Source organism: Trematosphaeria pertusa, assembly GCF_010094035.1.
Source record: "Trematosphaeria pertusa strain CBS 122368 unplaced genomic scaffold BU26scaffold_2, whole genome shotgun sequence".
In the NCBI taxonomy this organism is placed as follows: domain Eukaryota; kingdom Fungi; phylum Ascomycota; class Dothideomycetes; order Pleosporales; family Trematosphaeriaceae; genus Trematosphaeria; species Trematosphaeria pertusa.
This window is the reverse complement of record NW_022987213.1, coordinates 1,685,023-1,705,628: the sequence shown is the minus strand read 5'-3', so window position 1 is coordinate 1,705,628 and position 20,606 is coordinate 1,685,023. Positions and strand designations below refer to the sequence as shown.

Below are 20,606 nucleotides of genomic sequence, written 5' to 3'. Positions count from 1 at the left end.
GGGACGGCTCACACTACAAGTCAGTTGCAGTCAACGTTAGGAGCGATGAAAGAGCGGAACCGGCGACGTGCGGAGAAGCGTTCGGGGGGCTGGCACACACAAGGGAGCTTCAGCCAATCAGAGCCCACGAACACTTGGCAATTTCTCGGAACAGAGGTCGGCCCGCGAACTTTCCGATCCGCTCAAGCTTCAGCGAAGCTCCATCTCAACGCCAGGGGCAGCGATGTCGCTGTTCAGACACCTGCCGCGACCGAGGCCGTACGTTTGCCAACGATGTATCCGGAAACAACGCGCTCTTCTACGCGGACAACGAACGAAGACACAATGGGCCGGCGAAGAGGCAGATGCGAACGCGCGAGCTGCGGAATGGGAACAGCGAGCTCAGAGGATTGGGGCTGGTAGTCAAAAGAGCATGTTAGATATCTTGGATGAGCGAGGTTTTGTCAAAGATGTTGCTGGGTGAGGTTTGCCTCATCAATTGGAAGAGACGAGCGCTCACACCTCTCAGCGGTCGCCAGGCGCTCGACTGGCTTTTGACACGGAAACGGATCGGAGCATACGTCGGCGTAGACCCTACAGCACCCTCCATGCACGTCGGGCATCTCCTGCCCCTGATGGCGCTATACTGGATGTATCTCCACGGCTACTACACCGTCACGCTGGTGAGCCACTCGAAGCCGCATCCGATCGACGGCACATTAATCTTCAATAGTTAGGTGGTGGCACAGTTCAGATCGGAGATCCATCGGGAAGGACTACGGCTCGTAAGCGCCAAGACGCTGATATACAGTCTATGAACATTGAGAGCATAAAGAGGCAGTTGGACAAACTTTGGACTAACGTCAAGTGCCTGGGAATCAAGCACAAATTCTCTGAACATATCAGCCGGAAGAAGGATCTTCTGAACAATCGGAGCTGGCTAAAAAAGCTCAACGCTGTCGAGCTGATGCGAGATTTGGGGTCAGGCATGAGATTAGGCGCTATGCTCGCTCGCGATTCGTAAGTTACATGCTACGCCGACTATGTGGGCCCATAACGTTGACGATTAGGCAGCGTCAAACTGCGCATGGAGACCGGCGAAGGTATGGCGATTTCCGAGTTCTGCTACCCACTGTTCCAGGCCTATGACTGGTGGAGCATGTACTCAAACCAAGGTGTCCAAGTACAGTTGGGAGGCTCAGACCAGTATGGAAATCTCTGCGCCGGCATGGATGCGGTAAATCACATGCGAAAGGTCCACGGACTAGGAAGCGAACGCTGCGACGAAGACCCTTTCATGGCTACTTTCGGCCTCACCACGCCCCTTCTAACGACGGCATCTGGCGAGAAATTCGGCAAAAGTGCTGGGAATGCCATTTGGTTGGATAAGCATATGTTGAACTCTTTCGACCTATACCAAGTAAGTCTCTCTAAGCTTCTCTCGACCCGTAGCCTGACCACGCGCGACAGTACTTCCTACGTACTTCTGATGCTGATGTCTCCCGCTATCTAAAACTCTTCACTTTTCTATCTCTTGACCAGATCGAAGTGGTCATGGCACAGCATAGACAAGACGAATCCAAACGTGCTGCGCAGCACCTTCTCGCCAAGGAGATTGTCGAACTTGCTCACGGGGCGGCAGACGCGAAAAAGGCGGAAAGAGCGCATAAGGAGGCATTCAGCGATGGCACCAATACGTTCTCCCTTGGAGCTCTGAGGAAAACATTATTGGACGTCTCGAACAAGGAAATCCCCATTGGTAACGAGCCTGCCTCATTGAGCGAAAAGGAGCAGCAACTCCTCGCGTACAAGAAGGCTTATGCCGCATCATCTACCTCGCAAGCCATCGGCGGCGTCACGAATGAGCCCTCGAAAAAGGATGCAGACAATGTTGTAACTCTACCTATTTCTCTTCTCCAGGCGGGCTCCTTCCCACGTGTAATGCATGCTGCCGGTCTGGTCCCCTCTACGAGCGAAGGCCGACGGCTCATCTCAAAGAAAGGCGCCTATGTGGTCGTGCCAAACTCAGGATCTCTCGACAACCCACACGGCTTACAATGGAAGCATATTCCGGATTCCATCAATACTGCCGATCCCAACCACTATTTAATCGATTGGAAGGCGCTCGTCCTACGATCTGGGAAGTCGAAGATTCAAATCTGCCGCGTTGTTCCAGAGGAGCAGTTCGAAGCTGAGGGCCTCACCTGCCCTGGCTGGGAGGAGTTCAAGGCTCGGAGGACCGAAACTGCCGAAGTGAGGCATTAGCAAGGACATGTTTGTTTGTATATCATGTGCGATTACCTGTACAATAGAGTAAGCAGAAGGTGCCGACGGGTTCCTGATGTACTTCAACAACTGTCGTCTATCCGTCTCTTCTCCTTTCTCATACCACCATCACATCGCTCTCATCATTACGAAAAATCATTTCGGGCCCGTTTTCGATAGCACTATCGCATTTTCACCTCCGCATCAGTGCTCGGCTCCAGTCTCCTCACACTGTTCCACAAGACGAGCCACTCAAGACAGCACAGCGTTCGGCGCGGCTCCTTCCACCGTTCATCCCAACACGGTGTACCAGAACCACGCCTTCAAGCCAACCACGCACCGCGCACCCAACTGGTCGCCGAAGTTGACCATGTCGAGGATGGCCGGCCTTCATATACCCCACGGCTGGGTCGTTCTGGTCATCGTTGACTGCGGACTCTTTGGCGGCGCTCTTGCGACGCCCCTCCAAACCAGGCGGTTGCAAATAGCTTATGGGCTCTCCGTCTGGGGGTTCAACGTGCTATACACCATGTGGATGATGAGGTGCTTTGACAGGCTTATTGAAAGGATCATGAATCCCATCCGGGCAAGGGTTGCAAGGGCGAGATTGCGGAGAGATCCGTGAGGAGGGTCGTGTGGGACGGTGTGAGCGGGAGACGGCATACCGGTCCTGGTGGCAGCATGGACGTCGGCGATTAACGGTTTGGAGGATACGAGGTGCTTCAGGCTGGTATTCATGTTTCTTTACACGGCTTGGTGGTTGCTCAATGTTGTGTAGCACTGCTTTTACATCCCTGCTTTCATGAGCGGAAAGGAGGACTGATTGTCAATACATTGCTCTATCGCCGACTTGTTGGGAAAGAGAAGGTGGTGTGCTTGCTCTCTCTCATAAGGTATCACGGCGAATGCATCCTGAATACTCACCATGGGCCCCAAAAAGGTACGTCGCCACCATTCGAAGATACTACGGCCATGCTTCAATCACTCTATGCCAACCTGACAATCCTGCCGACAAGGTCGTGAAAGCGGAGTCAACCTCAACATAACACCCAAGCAGGCCGATAGAAGACATCATTCATTGTATTCGTTGCATCGCAATATGTACATCGTCCGCTCGCCGTGTTCCCTTCTCTACGGGACGCATCGAATCGAATCGAACCGACCGAATCGTACCGCGTTCGCAACCGAATTGATTGACCTGTCTCAAGGACACCTTGCCAGTTTCGTAATCAGAGATGCCGTCCAAGCGTCCGTAATGTAACAAGGAGGGTGCCGGACGCAGATATCATGCTGCCTCCACGACTACACGCCGAACCACTTAAGCCCGGTGAAGGGAGAGTTCGAGGGCTGAAGTGGAGGACAGCTCATCTGCTGCACACTAGGCTTTCATCATCTGCAGTACTTCTGTTAGCATGGGGACTTGAAGGGGGTTTGAGGCGCGGGTGGCTTACTTGTTTTAAACTGGAAGGATGAGGAGCAAAAGTTTGGCGGGCTGGCGAGAATTTATGGAATGGTGCGGGAGCTTGGACGGCGTTAGTCAGCGGGTGGCTTGGCATAGGTCGAGGTTTTCGGGACGCTGGATTAGGGGTGCATTTCGGCACGAATTCATCAATTGGAGTAAAGAGAGCATTCTGGACCAATAATGAGCCTGAGACATGCTTCGCAGCACGTAGCGAGCCGGAATTCGTGTCTGCGAAGCTCCTACGCCGAAATATCGCGTTTTGTTCGAACACGCCATCACGGGATCACGCCCAGCGTTACAACATGCGCTCGCAATGCAGTGCGCTTCTTTGCCAGCTCAGCTGCCAGGGGAGTCCGAATTGAGCCGGATGAGAAGCTGCAGAAAGCACTCCAGGAATTCAAAGAGACAAGTAAATACTCCCTAGCTAATACTCAAACGATCTCGAACTGACTTAACCCAGCACGCCCATCCCTTTGGAATGGATTGAATAATCTCGGAGCAGAACTGAACAAAGCGCCGCCCGGTAAAGAGATCACCCTGTGCGGGTATCTAGAGACGCGCCGCGATGTGACCAAAAAGCTGTCCTTCGCCGTACTCCGAAGCAAGAATCAAACGAAGCGCATTCAGCTCGTCTCATCCGCTAGTGACGGAGTCGGGGAATCGGAAGCCCACGTGCGATTGCGCAGCCTGCGAGACTGGACGCCCGTGCTCATCAAGGGGACAGTAAAGGAGCGGGAGCCACCTCCAGAAAGCACAGTCCCAGGTCCGAGATTCATCGAGCAGCGAGAAATTGCGTTGAAATGGATACAACCGTTGAACGAGATTCCTTCCGATGTTATTATCAAAGAGGAGACAGTGTTTGGCCCTGAACAGCGGCACCTACAGCTTCGCACAAGCTGGGATTTACGGGCCAACCTTATTATGCGGCATACCGCCATGCAAAGAGCAAGGACAAAGCTGGGCATACTAGAATGGAAAGAAGTTGAGACGCCTATTTTGTTCAAATCGACGCCAGAAGGCGCACGAGAGTTCTTGGTACCGACACGGAACAAGGGCCTGGCGTATGCGCTGCCGCAGAGTCCGCAGCAGTACAAGCAAATTCTGATGGCGTCTGGGTTCACCAAGTACTTTCAATTTGCGAGATGCTTTCGGGATGAGGATCTGAGGGCTGATCGCCAGCCTGAGTTTACACAAGTAAGACGCTCTTATATGGGATGAGGCGTATTGGCTGATTTCTGTGACAGCTCGATATGGAAATGTCGTTTGCCGGGGAAGAAGAGATTATGGCAGGGGTTGAAGCTTTGGTCATGGAGCTGTGGAACAAGCTACTGGACGTGAGGTTGCCGCCGCACTTCCCAAGGATGACTTACCAAGAAGCGATGGCTTCGTATGGCTCAGACAAGCCGGATATGCGCTTTACTCCAAAGGTAAACCTAGATTGCTCTCTCGGAAGTTCAGACACTAAAGCCGGACAGCTACATTCCATCACTGAATACCTACCCCACGATCTGATAAGCAAGATCACCCCTCTGCAGGATCCAGTAGTCGACGCATTCAAGATGACCATCTCTCAGGACCCCAAAGCAACGCGTAAGTTCATCTCCGACTTTCTGGACAGCCCAGACGGAAAACCCTACCTCACCAACCCCGACGGCCAGCCGGCGGTCTTTATAGGCGATGCATCGCAGCCCCTCCAAGGTCTCGGCTCACTTGGCCATGCCTTCTCTATGGAGTGCCCTCAAGAAGTCGCCGTCGATCACGGCGAGCTCCTCATCCTGCAAGCGCGCAAGAACGAACCCTTTTCCGGTGGCTCTACCATGCTAGGAAACTTACGTCTTGCCTTGTACAAAGCGGCCATAGCCCAAGGTCTTATCAACGCACCAGGGCCCAACCAGTTCAAGTTCCTCTGGATAACAGATTTCCCGCTCTTTTCGCCTTCGAACGACACGGACCCCGGACAAGGTGGCGCCGCTGGTCTCTCTTCGACCCACCACCCGTTCACGGCGCCTAAAACTGCAGAAGACGTGGAGCTCCTTCTCACAGCTCCCGAAAAAGCCATTGCTGCACACTACGACATCGTGGTCAACGGCGTGGAACTAGGAGGTGGAAGTCGCCGTATCCACAACGCCGAGGTGCAAGAATTCATCTTCCGCGACGTGCTGAAGATGAAGCCCGAGCGCATTGAGGACTTTAGGCATCTACTTGATGTCTTGCGCTCAGGGTGTCCGCCACACGCGGGTATCGCCCTGGGATGGGACAGACTTATGACGGTTTTGATGAAAGCAGAGAGTGTAAGAGACGTCATTGCCTTCCCGAAGAGTGGGAGCGGAGAAGATCCCCTGGTCAAGGCTCCGAACCGCATGACTGAGGAGCAGTTGAGTACGTATCACCTGCGATTGGAAGAGTGAAGAGGTTGGCATCTTCATTTCTAGAGCTGTCTTACTGTCTTATGTACCATGTCCCCCTCAGCCCAGTATCATTTTCTTATTGGCATCTCTGGGCGTTAGTCTTCCTAGATTGTACAGTACCCGTATGTGTAGAGCTGCGGAGGGCCTATGCCAATTGCGGAAAGTGAATTGAAAGCATTCAACGGCGATCAATCGGTCCAGGATATGAGAATGAGGGGAAGCGCGAAAGAGGAAAAGAGAGCGAGCACTCAAGGTGGTCTTTGGTGTAGCATGGACGCACGGACCATGTGCCATCCGTACTTGCCTCGGTCCAATTCGTATCAAATGTCATGCTTCGAACCATCACTCGCGCGCAGCGAGCACCCCTCCACGCCATGTTTATATTCCCCTGTTCTGCTAGATTTCGATGATGCCCCGATTTCCTTCCTTTTATTTGCCTTTTATCCAGATATCACATTTCCACCATGCAAGGTAAGCCTACTCCATTGTCGTGGACGCTCCCCGCTAACTGCACCTCTACAGCAGCTCTCCCCTACGCTCTCCCAGCCCTCGCCGGCCTCGCATACCTTAATGGCCGACATGCCTTCACCTACGACTACTCGCTCCTCTCCTCCTTCCTCTCCGCCAGCATAAACGGCATCCTCCACGAGCGACGCGACGACATCAACCTCTTCTACACGCTCGAGTCTCACGCGCAATCCTCCAACCGGCACCGGCCCTGGATACTCCACGCCGGCGAAAGCTGGACCTACGCCGAAGCATACGAAATCGTCCTGAAATACGGAACATGGCTGAAGAGCAAGGGCGTCCAGAAAGACGAGATCATCGCAATGGACTTTGTGAACTCGGAGGTGTTTATCTGGGTGTGGTTCGGCTTGTGGAGTATTGGTGCGAAACCCGCGTTTATCAATTACAATTTGACGGGGATGCCGCTGGTTCATTCGATCAGGGCATCGAGTGCGAGACTGGTGTTGGTGGATGAGAATGGAAGGCGGAAGTTTGACGAGAGGGCCATGGAGGAGCATGGGTTTGTGCCTAGGCCGAGCGATGCGGGAGTGCCGGAGGGGACGCAGGCGAAGTATGGGTTTGAGAGTGACCCGAGCCAGATTCCGAGGAATGTGCAGAGACATAGCCGGATGCCGTCGTCTAGAGAGAAGGCTTCAGAGAGAGCATCGGAACCTCAGCGCCAGACGTTGGAGATCGTCTTCTTCGATAAACGGCTGGAAAACTACATCTTATCTCTCAAACCGGTTCGCCAGCCCAACTCCGAACGTGGCAACCAGAAGAAGCACAACATGGGTATGCTCATCTACACCTCTGGTACCACAGGCCTTCCCAAAGCCGCAGTCATGAGCTGGGGCAAAGCCAACCTTGGTGCCCGCTTTATCTACTGTTGGATACCACTCAAGAAGACGGACGTCATATACACACCCATGCCGCTCTACCACTCAGCAGCTTCCGTCCTAGGCGTATGCGCAACACTCCACGCCGGCAGCGCAATCTGCATCAGTAAGCACTTCAGTCATCACACATTCTGGCCCGAAGTCTGCGCATCCAAAGCTACCATCATTCAATACGTTGGCGAGACATGCCGCTACCTCCTCTCTGCGCCGTCCTCCCCGCTCGACAAAAAACACAATGTGCGAGCAGCCTTCGGTAATGGCCTCCGGCCGGACGTCTGGGAGCCATTCAAAGAGCGCTTCGGCATCAACACCATCTACGAATTCTACTCCGCCACCGAATCCCCCTCAGGCATGTTCAACAAATCCACAAACTCCTTCAGCGCCGGCGCCTTCGGCCGCAACGGAACCATCGCCGAACTAGCTATGGGCCACACCCTCGCAGTCGTTCGACTGGATCCTAATTCCTCACCTCCCTCTCCGTTACGCCATCCCACCACCGGCCTCTGCCAAATCGCCGACTGGAACGAACCTGGTGAACTCCTCTACAAACTCGACCCCTCCAACATCCAGGAGAAATTCCAGGGCTACTTCGGCAACGACAGCGCGACGACAGAGAAGATTCTAAGAGATGTAAGGTCGAAGGGGGATGCGTATTTCAGGAGTGGGGACCTTGTACGTTGGGATAGAGAGGGCCGATGGTGGTTTGTGGATCGCATTGGGGATACATTTCGCTGGAAAGCGGAGAATGTGTCGACAGCCGAGGTCGCGGACGTCCTGGGTAAGCATGACGCTGTGGAGGAAGCGAATGTGTACGGCGTGTCCGTGCCGCATCATGATGGGCGCGCGGGATGTGCGGCTGTCGTGCTCAAGCAGAAGGCGAAGGACGACTTGCCGCTGCCGCATCCGCACATGCTCAAATCGCTCGCTGAGCATCTCAGAAACGGACTACCGAGCTTTGCGGTCCCAGTCTGGTTGAGAGTCACGCGGCAGATGCATACGACGGGCACGAATAAGCAGCAGAAGCATTTGTTCCAGCGGGATGGGATTGAAGTCGAGCGGGTGGAGGGGTGTGGCGATGCGCTGTTTTGGTTAGACGAGCGGAGGGAGACGTATGAGCGGTTTACAGGGGAGCATCTGGAGAGAATTAAGGGTGGGGCTGTGAAGTTGTAGGTCGCATGAAAAAGGCGATGGGATGCGGTAGACGATCTGGAACGTCGTTGAGGCAAGATACCACCATGAATGCATACTGTTGAGGCGACACTCTGATCATCATCACAGCAATCAACGTCGTGGTTCCTTGGAATTTGCTTCTCCTACTCATACACATCATACATTCGTTACTGCTTCTGTGGGTATCTAGCTTCGACATGCCTTCCTAACGAAACACCAACGAACAGAGCAGAGCGAAACCCCATTCGGTACCGGAACGCCATCCCCGATCTCCCATCCCCAGCGCCGAAAATCAAGCCATCGAAGAAGCAGTCTAGGCATCCATCCCACGTGAATCAGTCTATCCTCCACGTCCCACGCCTACCCAAAAAAAAATAGTCGAAAAGAAAGAAAGAGAAAGCCAAAAAGGGAAACCCGCTCACACCCTCCTCCACCCACTCAATGGCTTCCACTCCTCGGTCTTCGTCCTCTTAATCCGGCGATATCGCACCGTCCTCTCCCTCTCCCTCTCCTCATCCCAAAACGCATCCCCGCGCTCCCTGTCCCTGCTCTCGTAGTCCTCGTCCTCCCACTTCTCGCGCCGCCGGAACAGATCGCCCGACCAAGCCGTCGCCCTGTGCGAAGAGGAGTGCGACGACTTGGGCCGACCAAACGTCGCCTTGACTTTGAGCCGGAACTCCCTCTCGCGCTCGTCTTCGTCATCCGAGTGTGAGGGCCGGGTGGTGTACCGCTTGACTGTGTATTTGTAGCGGCTGCCTGCGTAGTCGTCGTCGTCCTCATCGTCGTCGGCGCGACGACGGGGTGAATAGTCGTGTGAGGTGGAAGGGCTGGACCAGACGTTGTATTTTTCGAGCTGGGAGGGCTGGTTGCGGATGGTTAGGGCGCGGGACGGCTTGGCTGGGCGATGGGACGACGAGTAGGGGTAGTCGTCGTACTCATCGTCGTCGTAGATGTCGAGGCGCTGGCGCTTAGAGTTGCGGCGGACGAGGGGGCGCGCAGTGTAGAAAGGGTCGTCGTCGTTGTTGCGCTCGCGGGAGTGCGAGTGGTGGTAGCGGACGAAGGACATTGTGGTTAGGGGTGTGATTTTTTGTGGTGTGATTGGTCGGCCTAAGCGGTATGCGGCTCTTTCTGGTAGTCGACGAGAGTGTGTAGAAGTATGTAGGATGAAAAGAGGACCCAAACTGGTAGCTGGATATGAAAGAGTAGAAAGGAATCCAGTGTCGTGACCACAAGGAACCTATATACTCTGTCCACACCCATGTTTCACTTGCCTTCTTACAAAGAGACCACCTTGTTCCAAAAACCACCCACATCGTCATTCCTCCGTCCTGCGCCTCGCACGCGCAGGAACCCGAGCTCGTGGTGGTGGGCGGCCAATGCGCAGCCACTGTGGCCATGCGATGTGGCTGGTGCACATCATGGGGCGCTGCTATTGGCTCCGGCCGCCTCCGCGCGCGTGAACCATCTCACCGCATGGACGCATTCGGGTGCCTGACAGGAGCCGCAGGCAGGAGTTCGGGCGGCGGCGCTCGCTCGTGACGGGCGCGCGGGGAGGTGTCCATGGCGGTGGAGGGGTCATGCAAGCTGAGGGTGGTGCTCGCCACTGTAAGGCAGTGATGAATAATGCTGGTTGGGGGCCGAAAAGATGGTATTTGCAACTTTTTCGGAGGGCCGCGACGGACCATTTGGAGCATCGGTCAGGGAGCTGTCTCGGTGCCTGTCGAAATGCGCCTTTGCGCGCGGGCATGTTCTCGACTTTTCGTGGAGGTGCCCTGTGGCAGAGTCGACGGTTTCATTTGGAGGTTGCTGATGACGACGCTCGTTCAAGTCATGCGGCTCCTATGACCCATCGCCTGAAAAGAGGAAACTCTATTGTTTTCCCTCTGTTCGGCCATAGAGTAGCAGACGGTGTGCTCTACAGGAGGGCCCATTTCGTCTAACGTGTGTTGCCTTAGACTGGATACATCAGCAGAGACTGAAGGTTTGCGGCTGGCGGGGTCCAGAGCCTGATCGATACCCCCGTGGAGTCGCAACTCGCGGCAGTGGAGGCTGTACAGGCTCGAGATGGGGTCGCAGTCTTGAAGTGGGTGTGAAGTTGTGCATCCCATGTGGAGGGATTGTTGCACACAGCCTAGCGTCCCGACCCAAACGTCTCACGTCAGTGCAAAAGCTTGACACGCTTTCCGCATATAGCCTATCACAACTCCCATTGGGGAGAGTTTTGCCTCCGAAAAGATCGCGTTAGGCTGACAGTGGAGCCACTTGCTGGGAGCAGTATCGCAAGATTTGCCTCAAGGATCTTGCCACAACTTAGAAATCCTCGGATTTAAGAAGGACTTTGTTCAGGAGAAGAGCTTACCGTGCAGGCAGAGACTCTCAGAAGGGTCCACCGCCACAGGCCGGTGGAATTCATCGGGGCTAGTGACAGTGGAGGTGATGCATGTGGTACACTCAAGATTGAGACGTAGACGTTCATGGTAGTGAAAATTAGGAAAAAAAGAATGATATGACAGAGGAATGAAGAGGAATGAAGAGGAATGAAGAGGAATGAAGAGGAATGAAGAGGAACCAAGCGAAAAGGTAATTTGGGTCTTCCACGACCTCGCCTGCTTCAGCGCGAGGAAGCCCAAGCTTTTGTCGCTACCGCGATCCTCCTTTGAGTATATCCTCTAAAGGATAAGGAGGACTAACTGAGCTACCGGAAGCCGTTTGTAGTAGACGACGGCTCGAACGCCCCGCCCAAGCCATACGGCGTGTAACTGTTGCGTAACCCGTTCAGAAGGAATAGCCACGGAGAGTCCCGTCTCATGATATGCTCTGAGAGACTGATTCTTTTCGTCGCAACTTTTGACTTTTAGTATCCACGTACCTCGATATGCCGTAGAATCCTTCACCATGAACTATGCTGCTCAACCAAGCTTCGCATTCGAGAAATCCATCTCCGGATGCTGTGCCTTGAACTTCTCCAGCAGCTCCATCTTCTTCTGCTCGTCGCTTGTCGGCTTGCCCATTTCCTTCTGCCGCTGATCGTACATCATCTTTTCGACCATGGTGCGCGTCTCGCCATCGAGCTCGCTCAGCTTGCTGTTCTCGGGTTGGATCTTGGAGGTATCGATCTTTGGTGCGCCCGTTACGACGTGTGCCCACCACTCCATCTGGTTCACCTTGTCGAGGTGCACACTAATCTCCTTGCCGCCAGGGACAGTTTCGAGCGTCCAGGTGGACTCGTCGACGTGGATGGGGTGGGGGAGGTCGCCCTGGAATAGATATCAGTCCCTGAAGCTCTCCCAGCTGCTGTCTAGGTGTTGGAGAGAAACGTACGTCAATGATGGGATCTTGGCCTTTGATGGCGACCTTCAGATGCGTCTTCGCAATCTTCACATCGAGATCGCGGCCCTTGTACTGCGCATCGATTGGGATTGTGACATCGAGGTCCTTGGTGGTCTGTGTCCATTTGTACGGCAGGGCGGCCTGCTCGGCTTCCTCTTTTGCCTTGGCCTCTGCGTCGGCCCGCTCGCGCTCTGACGGGGTGGGCGAGGTGGACATGGCGGACTGGTGCTGTGTTCGCGATGCGTTGGCAAGAAAGGGCGGTGTTTCGAGAAATGTTTGCTCCAACGGGGGGTGAGCCCAGCGCGCGCCCGCCCTGGCCGTCGTCATCGCCGCTCCCGCTAGCTCGGCGCCGACGTGCCAGCATGCGCCATAGCACACCTCATTCAATCATCCCGGAAGCAGCCCGGAACATCTTCACGTTGACCGCAGCACCCCTTGTTCGCCTTTCTCTCACCAGTCGGACGCGCGCATTGCTACTACTATTCTTTCCACTGCTGCCTCACCGCTATGCTGCGATAGCGGCAGTCCAAGTCGAGCTCCCTGACGCCCTGGCTGCGAAACACTATCGAGAAACACTGGGCCACCCGCGCGGGCACCACCGACCGCACCCCTAAACGACCCATGGCGAGCTCCTTTGAGAAGTCGGTGAAGGGTGCGACGAAGATCAAGGTGAGTCCTGGTCTCGAGATCGCACCATTCCTGCCATTTGCGACTACGCCCAGCCCATATCCACTAAAGCTAACAAGAACATCACAGCTCGCAGCTCCCAAGTCCAAATATGTCGAACACATACTCGTCGCTACGCACGCGGGCGAGGCGGGCGTCGCCGAGATCTTCCGAGCCCTGACGAACCGGCTGCGCGACTCGACATGGACCATTGTCTTCAAGAGCCTGATCATCGTGCATTTGATGATAAGAGAGGGCGAGCCCGAGGTGACGCTCAAGTATTTGGCGCAGAGTCCACACCGGAGACTGGCCATCAATCACTTTACTGAGGGTATGTGTGAGGGTCTCTTTTCCGTGCGGAAGGGCGCACCAGACCGCGGGGATATGGTGGTGCATAGAAGGGGATTGTGGAGGACATAATACCTGCGATCCAGCTTGTAACCCAGGAGCCAGGAAATCTCGTCCGTAGAATATGTGAAGAGGGATAACATGCTGACTGCTCGCAACAGTTCAGACGCAAGGGCACAACATACAGACATACGCTGAGTACCTTCTCCGACGAGCGGTAGAGTATGGCACAACGAGGGTGGACTATGTACGGGGTGGCGAGGGCAGGCTTAAGCGGCTGAGCATCGAAAAAGGCCTGCTTCGAGAGACAGAAAGCGTACAGGAGCAGATACGATATCTGCTGAAATGCGAGGTACGAGACACGATAACGTTCGTTTGACGCCGATTGACATTTTTGGTACCAGCCATTCCAGGATGAGCCGGAGAACGAGATAACACTCACGGCTTTCCGACTGCTCACCATGGATTTGCTCGTGCTCTTCCACGTCATGAATGAGGGCACCATCAATGTGCTTGGTAAGATCATCGTTGAGTCACAAGAGGCTGCGGGACTGACCATCCAGAACACTACTTTGAGCTCTCCAAGCCGGACGCGCAGCGAGCCCTCAACATCTACCGGACCTTCGTGAAGCAGACCGAAGTGGTGGTCCAGTATCTGAGCGTCGCTCGGTTACATGAGCATTCGACGAGGCTGGAAATCCCGAAAATCAAGCACGCACCGACTAGTCTGGCTCATGCACTAGAGGAGTATCTGAATGACAAAGACTTTGAGATCAATAGGAGACAGTACCTGGCTGAGAAAGAGGCGAAGAAGGCCGGCGGAAAAGCAACGAACGGTACCAGCAAGCTACTGTCAGACTCGAAACCTACCACCGCATCAACGAGCCAGCCACCGGCGCCCGCTAAACCAGCTGTCAGCTTACCGCTCATCGACTTTTTCGAATCGATTAATGATAATCAGCAGACAATGGCCCAGCCACAGATCCAGCAATATCCTCAGCAGACGGGTTTCCAGCAGCAACAGCCAGGTTTCCAGCAACAGCCGGGTTTCCAGCAACAACAGCCAGGTTTCCAGCAGCAGCAGACAGGATACCAGCAACCGCCACTACAAATTCCGCAACAGGCAACGAGCATGGGGTTTGCCCAGCCTCAGCAGCCCTTCAGCCCCCAAAGCGGACAATCAACGAATCCGTTCGCTCACATGCAGCAGTCTCAAATGCAACAGCCGCAACAGCCGCAGCCACAGCAACTTCAGACCCAATTTACCGGAGCTGGCTTTGGCGGCTACACGTCGCAACCTTTTAGTCCCCAAAACACACTCGCCCCGATACCCCAGAATGGCGTCCCTAACTTCTCACAACCACCAACACAGCAACTTCCCACAATTGCCGAACCTCTACAGCCGCAGCAAACATCAACCAACCCCTTCCGGCAGTCTATGTTGCCTCCCAATGCGACTGGTGTTGCTGAGCCGAAGTTACTCGGTAACCCTACGGGCGTAACTTCTCCTCTCGGTCGATCACCCACCAACCCTTTCGCAAAACACAACATCAGCTTCCAACCCTCCCAGTCCCCTTCTAGCTCATCGCCATTTTCCGTACCTTCCATCCAAACCCCACAGTCGTCCTCACCATTCGCGCCTCAACCGCAACAAATGCAACAACAATCGCTCCAACCAGCACCCACAGGCACCAATCCCTTCGCACGCAATCCGTCGCCCATCCAGCACACGCCTTCACCGCAAGGCGGTCTCACCGTGCATGCTACCGGTAGCACGAATCCTTTCCGTCAAAGCGCATTCGTAAACCAGCAAACGGGGCAAGGATGGCAGAATACCGGAAATCAGGGAATGTTAGGCGGCATGAGTGTCGACCAAGTGCCGACAATGAGTGTGTTTCCTCGACCTGGGCAGCAGCAGCAACAGCAGCAGCAGCAGCACGCGCCAAATTATCTGGGCTAGGGACCTCGAGGTTTGCGAGGCGGTGGGCTAGCGAGGAGCAATACGGTTATCTAGTGATGTGTTCGCGACTCGATTACTATTAGATTCTAGGCACGGTTCTCTTTGCCCGGCGTTCGGGTCTACCTCAAGCGGCAGCAACTTTTTCTTTCCCTTTTTTTCCGGTCATGCCTATGGCAATATGCAAAAGATCAATCGGATCTGTTCTTACTTGGGTTGGCCGTAGCTCCCCTCCCCGCTCGCCGACTGGGAGGGGAGCATGGGTAGGGAACCCTCTTCATGAGAGGGGTAGCGTAGCGTGGGCGGGGTTGTTTTTATTCATAATCGTAAATGGAGCGGCATTGAGACCGTGGGTGCGGGATTACAACAGGTCGTTCTCGTCAAGGTCCTAACCTACCGGGTCTAAGAGGAGGAGGAAGAGGCGGCTTCCAGGGAGCAATTATCATTACTATTGCTATGATGATGATGATATCTTGTCTTCTTTGAACTTGCGCGGTGATGAGGACTCAAAAGGAGTACTGCTTGGTCGGAATGAGACGAGAGGAATGCATGGGTCCTATATGCGGAAAGGATGGTGCTAAGAAGTACTGATATTTCATGAGCCGCCAGTGCGTTCAGCTACAATAACTATGCTATATCGTCTTCTTTGATTTCCTAGCTTTCTTCTTCCTTGGCTCCGGATCTGCGTAGAGCTCGTCTACCTCGTCGTCGTCTTCAGGCGCTGCAGCTGCTTTCTTCGCACGTCTTCTCCTCCTTTTATTCGCGCCATCGGTAGATTCGACCTCAGCCTCAGCCGGCTCCGCACCCTCATCACCACCCTCTCCATCCTCCTCCGCGTGTGCATCCCCTCTACCCACCCTGTCCCTCTCCGCCAACCTCTCCAACGCAGCCCCCAACCTCTTCCCCGCTACTTTCCTTCCCTTCTTCATGCCCAACAAACCCCCACCACGACCACCACCAGCACCCTGCTCGCCCCTAATCCGCGGCGCAAACGCGCCGGCCCCCACGCCGCCCTCAAAAAACCTCGTAATATTGCTCTGCGTACCCTCCTTCTCCCTGCGATTCATATCCTTGATAACCGGGACGAGGACCTCATCCGTCCTCTCCCAGCTCCAGCCAATCTGCGTGGAGAGGAAAGTCCTGAGCGCCGCGAGATCGGGCACGCCCCACTGAAACGGCTCCGGATCCGAGTCTACGTCTGGGTGGAGATACGCTTCTGCGACGCGGGGGTCGGGGAAGGTGGTGGGGAGAAAGAGCTTTGTGGCTTGGGAGCGGCGGAAGCGGCGGCGGAATTGGGAGGATTTATCTGCGTCTTTGGAGATGGTGCCGTTTTGCACGCCGGCCCACCATTCGCTGAAGTCGTTCAGGTCTGGGAACTCGGAGAGGATTTCGAGCGCGGTGACGGGCCCGATGCCTGGGATGCCGGGCGTGTAGTCGGAGCCGAGCAGCTGCGCGACGGCGATGAGTTTCTCGCGGGTGAGTGCGAATTCGGAGGTGAGGTCGTTGGCGAGGTAGCATTCCACGAATTTGGCCGCGTTGAACATGTTCTTGTAGACACGGGTGCCGCCGAAGAGGAACGTGTCTGAGTCGTCTGTTACGATGCCGTCGACAAGGCCGAGGTGGACGAGCTCGGCGCATTGGGCTTCTGCTTCCATGGGTGCGGTGATGTAAGGGAGGCCGAAGAGGGTGAGGAGGTGCTGGCATTCTGAGATCATGGTCTGGGTAACTTCGTCGGCGTCGCGGCGGTCTTTCTTTTGCTGGGCGCGGAGTTGCTTGAGCTCTTCGTCGAAGTTGATTCGAGCGGTGGTGTTGTTGTTGAGTTCTTGGGCGAAGCGAGCGTGCTCTTCAGCTTCTGCAGCTAGTGAGGCGAAGAGGTCGGCGTCTTCGGGGTCGGAGTATTGATCTGACTCGTTGTCTAGTATGTCGAGAGGGGCGTTGTCGTCCGCCAGGCCACTGTGAGGTACAATGGGAACCTCCAGGTCCGCAGGCCCTTCTAGGATTCCTGGAGATGGCTCCCGTCGAGGACGAGCTGGCGGCTCAGTATCCATTGGCACATCTTCGAACTCCGGAGACGGTGATTTTGCTTTCTCTGCAGCACAGCCTAATCCCGTCTGCATGGGGACATCCTCGAATTCAGGCGAAGGAGATTTCGGCTCTGGTAAAGGTGCTCTTTTTGCCTGTTCCGCCAGCTTCGAACCTGCGCGAGGTGGTCGCTCGTCCTCCGGCTCGCTTGCAGACCATTCGATCAGTTCATCATCGGAGTCATGCGCAAACGGAGCTTTCGCAGTCAACCTCACATCCTGCCGTGGTGGCGACTTCTGACCATTCGACAACGGTTGAGGCGGCTCTGCGCGAACTTTATCGGCAAGATCTCCCATACGGAGCTTCGTATCTTCTAGGTTAACATCTTCCATCGCCTCATCATCGTCATTATCCGAATCAACTGTGACGATTTCTTTAGTCTTCTGCTGCGAAGCAGGTGCTTCCAGATCAATGACTTCCCTTGTGTCGTGTTTGCGCAAGCGCGGAAGCTCTTGGAACTGGAATTGTGCTTCGTCTTCCTTCCGTGCTCGCTCCCAATCTTGCTTCTCTTCCTCTCGTTGCGCGCTGAGCTCCTGTTGAAGGTCGCGTTCACCACTGAACCATGGCGGTAATGACTCACTAGTCTTGTTCTTCTGGGTGCCTAGATTCTTTTCGAAGCCACCTGCATTTTCCTGTTCGATCTTCTGCATTTTCTTCCTGCCCAGGATGGAGTTGCCCAAGTTTAACTTCTCGAACGGTAGAGGGCCGTCGAAGCCGGGTGCGTTTGTGGACTTGGGCGCGGGTTTAGTGGCAGGTGCAGAGCCTCTAAGAGGTGTCCTTGGTGCTGCACTTCTAGCCGTTGGAGCTCGTTTCGACTTCCTTGACTCAGCCAATGCCGCTTGCAAGTCCATATCATCCTCTTCGCTATCGCTACCGTCGAAAGGCCCAGTAGTGGCTAACTTGCTGCTTTGTTGGTTAGCCATCCGCGCAATCGCTAGTCCAGACCCTTTGGCTGGGCCGAATGGATTGGTCTCTTTTGCTCGCTCTTGTTGGAAGACCTCGCGGTAGACGTCTTCTTCTGACTCTTCATCTTGACCATCCTCCTGTAGTGACAGAGCGATGGCCTGCTGAAGCTGTTCCTCTTCCTCATCAGCGTTGCCCTCTCTTGGCTCTTCAAAGAGATCATCATGGCCTTCCATCGGCACGTTCTCCCATCCCTCATCCTCATCCTCTGCCAGAAAGAGCGAATCCGGGTCCCGACTCACCACCACCGGCTTTCGCGCTTTGGTTGTCGAAGATTTCTCTTTCCTCGATTCGTAGAACTTCTGGCGCCGCTTGGCCAACTCTTTCGAAATAAAGTCCCGCCCTTCTCTGTCAAGGGCAGTCGGCCTGGGCTTCGGCTTCGGCAGCCTATTCAAGCCTTCGACTGGCACATCTTCAAATTCATCATCATCTTCCCATTCCTCGTCTTCTTCTGCGTCAGGGCGCGGCAGACGATCCACATCGATAGGCTTGTCGGCCTTTCCCTCGTCCTTGTTTGTCACAACTCCTAGAGCCCATCCACCTTCGACGCCATCGTTCTTGACGAGCACGTATTCTCTTCCCTTCTCACCCGCGACGCGGTTTGTGCCATGTGCTCCGAACGTCAAGTCGTCGTTCATGCCGTTGATGTTCATCAGGCGCTGCGTAAGCTCGTTGCGTTCGCGGACTCGCTCGATTTGGAACTTCGAGAATGCCATCCTGTCCGGGAACATGGTATCCAGCTGGTCCTTAGAATAGCCCATCCTAAGCCGACTTCTGAGCCGCGCTGCGTTCAGGATATTGTACCGATCGGACGCGGGCAGGCTCGTAAAGAAGGCACTGTCGAAGTCGATCTTGGAGAAGTCGTAGACATTGATATCCTCGCCTCGATCAAACTGCCGCGCATATTCCTCCAGCTCTTCGAGCGACATGATCCTGGGATCATTCGGGCCTCCCATTTCCGCCAGCGAGCCCCCAAGGTCAGGCAGATGGTATTGGTCCTTCTTCTTGAACCTCCGGTTCTGTGCGCGCTCCTGCGGCGTCTGCAGAGTCTCCTCCGCATACACCACATTCTCTGGTATCTCCTCCTCAGGCTCCTCGCGCGGGTGTCTCGCTGCTTCTTTCCTCTTCCTCTCCTCCTCCTCGGCAACACGCTGCATCTGCAGCGCTAGTAGCTTCCCAGCCGTGCGCACGGCATCCTCTCTGCGCCCCTCTCGCCGCGACTTGCGGTTGCTGATGGTCTGCCGCTTGAGCGCCGGTGCGCCACCGTCGAAGACGAAGACGGGCTTGATGCCGAAGAAGAGGAGCTTGCATATTCGGCGGAAGAAGCCAACGATGTGACTGTTCCGCAACGCATTGCCTTCTTTGTCGCGGACCGCCTTGAGAAACTGGTATATCCAGATAGATGCATCGACGGCGAGCCGCTTCTTGTTCAGCGTTTCGATCTTGATGGGGCGCGCGCAGGGCTGGAGGACGGTCCACAGGCCGGTGACACCCATGGCTGTTCCTCGTGTGTTGGAATCATCGATAGTGCGGTTAGAAAGTCGTCGAAGCGATTATGTGGGCATGGAGGAGCGAAGGAAGTGCTGCCTTGTGACTTCGCGCTATCTTCGCGATGAGTCGATGACGTGGAGCGTGGCCCGCCGCCAAGACCAACACCTATTGGGCAACAGCACGAGCAAGTTCCTTGGAGAGTATACTAAAATTAAAGTACTTTAGCTATTACTGCATGGTTGAAACAGCTCAATTCAATCATAATTCAATTTTCGTTGCCTAATCATTTGTACAGCGTGCGTCAAAAAGCACAGAAAACTACGCAAACGCCGAACCCGCCAGCCAATCCCACCAGTAGCGAACGGGTATCTCATGCCCAAACCACACAATGCAAATCATAGGCCGGAAACCCCCAGCGCCGTGTACGCCATAGAAAACAACCCCGATGTAAACCACAGCCCAGAGGCCTTCAGTACCGTAGACGCCGCCAACAACAAACCCCAGGTAAAGCGCAGCCCTGATGGCCTCAACGCCACATCGACTATTTCAGAGGAAGAAAACAAACCACCCCCAAAAAACAGACGCGCTCAGCGTGAAATCCACCCTTCAATCCATCGCTAATGCATATTACAGTATGGAGGTGTTCGATATCATTCACATGAACCTCAACTTCTTCGGTGGCGCCATCTCGATGGCTCCGAACGTGGCTGGTCGCTTCTTAGTGGTCGAAAGGGCCTTCATTGGGTTTTTGGCCAGGAAGTCCGGCTTTGAGGGGGTCTTGATCGGAGACTTGTTCATGAGCCAAGTTCTCTTCGGTTGAGCAGTCTTCATGCAAGAGGGCATCTGATCCTTGAAGAAGATGCCGATTGCTGAGTTCTCCTTGTCCTCATCCTCAGTCATAGAGCGTTCAAACTCGGAGCTAGTGGGAGTCGTGGGTAGGCTTTTGATAGAGCTCGAGCTCGGAGGGAGAATGTATCGTGAAGGAGACTTGGCTGGCGTGAACGGAGCCCTCCTGAAAACCCGAGGTGGGGTAGGAAGTGTCTTGGCCGTCGCAGCGTCGACCAGATAAGGAGTCTCGTCCA

At 54.9% G+C, this 20,606-nt stretch overlaps 9 protein-coding genes across 9 annotated transcripts; 6 read left to right on the top strand and 3 right to left on the bottom strand.

Annotated features, from left to right (window-relative positions):
• The first annotated feature begins 203 nt into the window (after positions 1-203).
• BU26DRAFT_537309 (tyrosyl-tRNA synthetase-like protein) lies at positions 204-2,469 on the top strand. The gene is made up of 5 exons (XM_033831404.1): positions 204-459; positions 509-662; positions 713-999; positions 1,054-1,399; positions 1,450-2,469. Exons 1-5 carry the CDS (start codon positions 224-226, stop codon positions 2,242-2,244), a joined length of 1,818 nt encoding a protein of 605 aa, XP_033689579.1. The 5' UTR covers positions 204-223; the 3' UTR covers positions 2,245-2,469.
• Positions 2,321-2,869, top strand: BU26DRAFT_559249 (uncharacterized protein; the record flags this gene model as incomplete). The annotated part of the gene is made up of 1 exon (XM_033832678.1): positions 2,321-2,869. The coding sequence occupies one exon, from the start codon at positions 2,321-2,323 to the stop codon at positions 2,867-2,869; it is 549 nt and encodes a 182-aa protein (XP_033689578.1).
• A 966-nt stretch (positions 2,870-3,835) lies between these two features.
• On the top strand, positions 3,836-6,454 carry BU26DRAFT_474891 (uncharacterized protein). The gene is made up of 4 exons (XM_033825514.1): positions 3,836-4,115; positions 4,167-4,900; positions 4,951-5,133; positions 5,182-6,454. Exons 1-4 carry the CDS (start codon positions 3,887-3,889, stop codon positions 6,112-6,114), a joined length of 2,079 nt encoding a protein of 692 aa, XP_033689577.1. The 5' UTR covers positions 3,836-3,886; the 3' UTR covers positions 6,115-6,454.
• Position 6,455: 1 nt separating this feature from the next.
• On the top strand, positions 6,456-8,771 carry BU26DRAFT_514453 (acetyl-CoA synthetase-like protein). The gene is made up of 2 exons (XM_033827841.1): positions 6,456-6,585; positions 6,637-8,771. Exons 1-2 carry the CDS (start codon positions 6,579-6,581, stop codon positions 8,685-8,687), a joined length of 2,058 nt encoding a protein of 685 aa, XP_033689576.1. The 5' UTR covers positions 6,456-6,578; the 3' UTR covers positions 8,688-8,771.
• An 18-nt stretch (positions 8,772-8,789) lies between these two features.
• On the bottom strand, positions 8,790-10,008 carry BU26DRAFT_140762 (uncharacterized protein). Its single transcript, XM_033819813.1, has one exon. The coding sequence runs from the start codon at positions 9,751-9,753 to the stop codon at positions 9,106-9,108; it is 648 nt and encodes a 215-aa protein (XP_033689575.1). The 5' UTR covers positions 9,754-10,008; the 3' UTR covers positions 8,790-9,105.
• A 1,588-nt stretch (positions 10,009-11,596) lies between these two features.
• On the bottom strand, positions 11,597-12,233 carry BU26DRAFT_417742 (CS-domain-containing protein; the record flags this gene model as incomplete). Its single annotated transcript, XM_033823216.1, has 2 exons — positions 11,597-11,944; positions 12,009-12,233. The coding sequence occupies 2 exons, from the start codon at positions 12,231-12,233 to the stop codon at positions 11,597-11,599; spliced, it is 573 nt and encodes a 190-aa protein (XP_033689574.1).
• A 192-nt stretch (positions 12,234-12,425) lies between these two features.
• On the top strand, positions 12,426-15,073 carry BU26DRAFT_140802 (ANTH-domain-containing protein). Its single transcript, XM_033819815.1, has 5 exons — positions 12,426-12,686; positions 12,774-13,014; positions 13,193-13,383; positions 13,436-13,547; positions 13,595-15,073. Exons 1-5 carry the CDS (start codon positions 12,639-12,641, stop codon positions 14,989-14,991), a joined length of 1,989 nt encoding a protein of 662 aa, XP_033689573.1. The 5' UTR covers positions 12,426-12,638; the 3' UTR covers positions 14,992-15,073.
• Positions 15,074-15,500, top strand: BU26DRAFT_140772 (uncharacterized protein). The gene has a single exon (XM_033819814.1). It carries the CDS (start codon positions 15,156-15,158, stop codon positions 15,378-15,380), a length of 225 nt encoding a protein of 74 aa, XP_033689572.1. The 5' UTR covers positions 15,074-15,155; the 3' UTR covers positions 15,381-15,500.
• A 120-nt stretch (positions 15,501-15,620) lies between these two features.
• Positions 15,621-19,529, bottom strand: BU26DRAFT_474876 (PIN domain-like protein; the record flags this gene model as incomplete). Its single annotated transcript, XM_033825513.1, has 2 exons — positions 15,621-15,808; positions 15,842-19,529. The coding sequence occupies 2 exons, from the start codon at positions 19,527-19,529 to the stop codon at positions 15,621-15,623; spliced, it is 3,876 nt and encodes a 1,291-aa protein (XP_033689571.1).
• Positions 19,530-20,606: the final 1,077 nt, after the last annotated feature.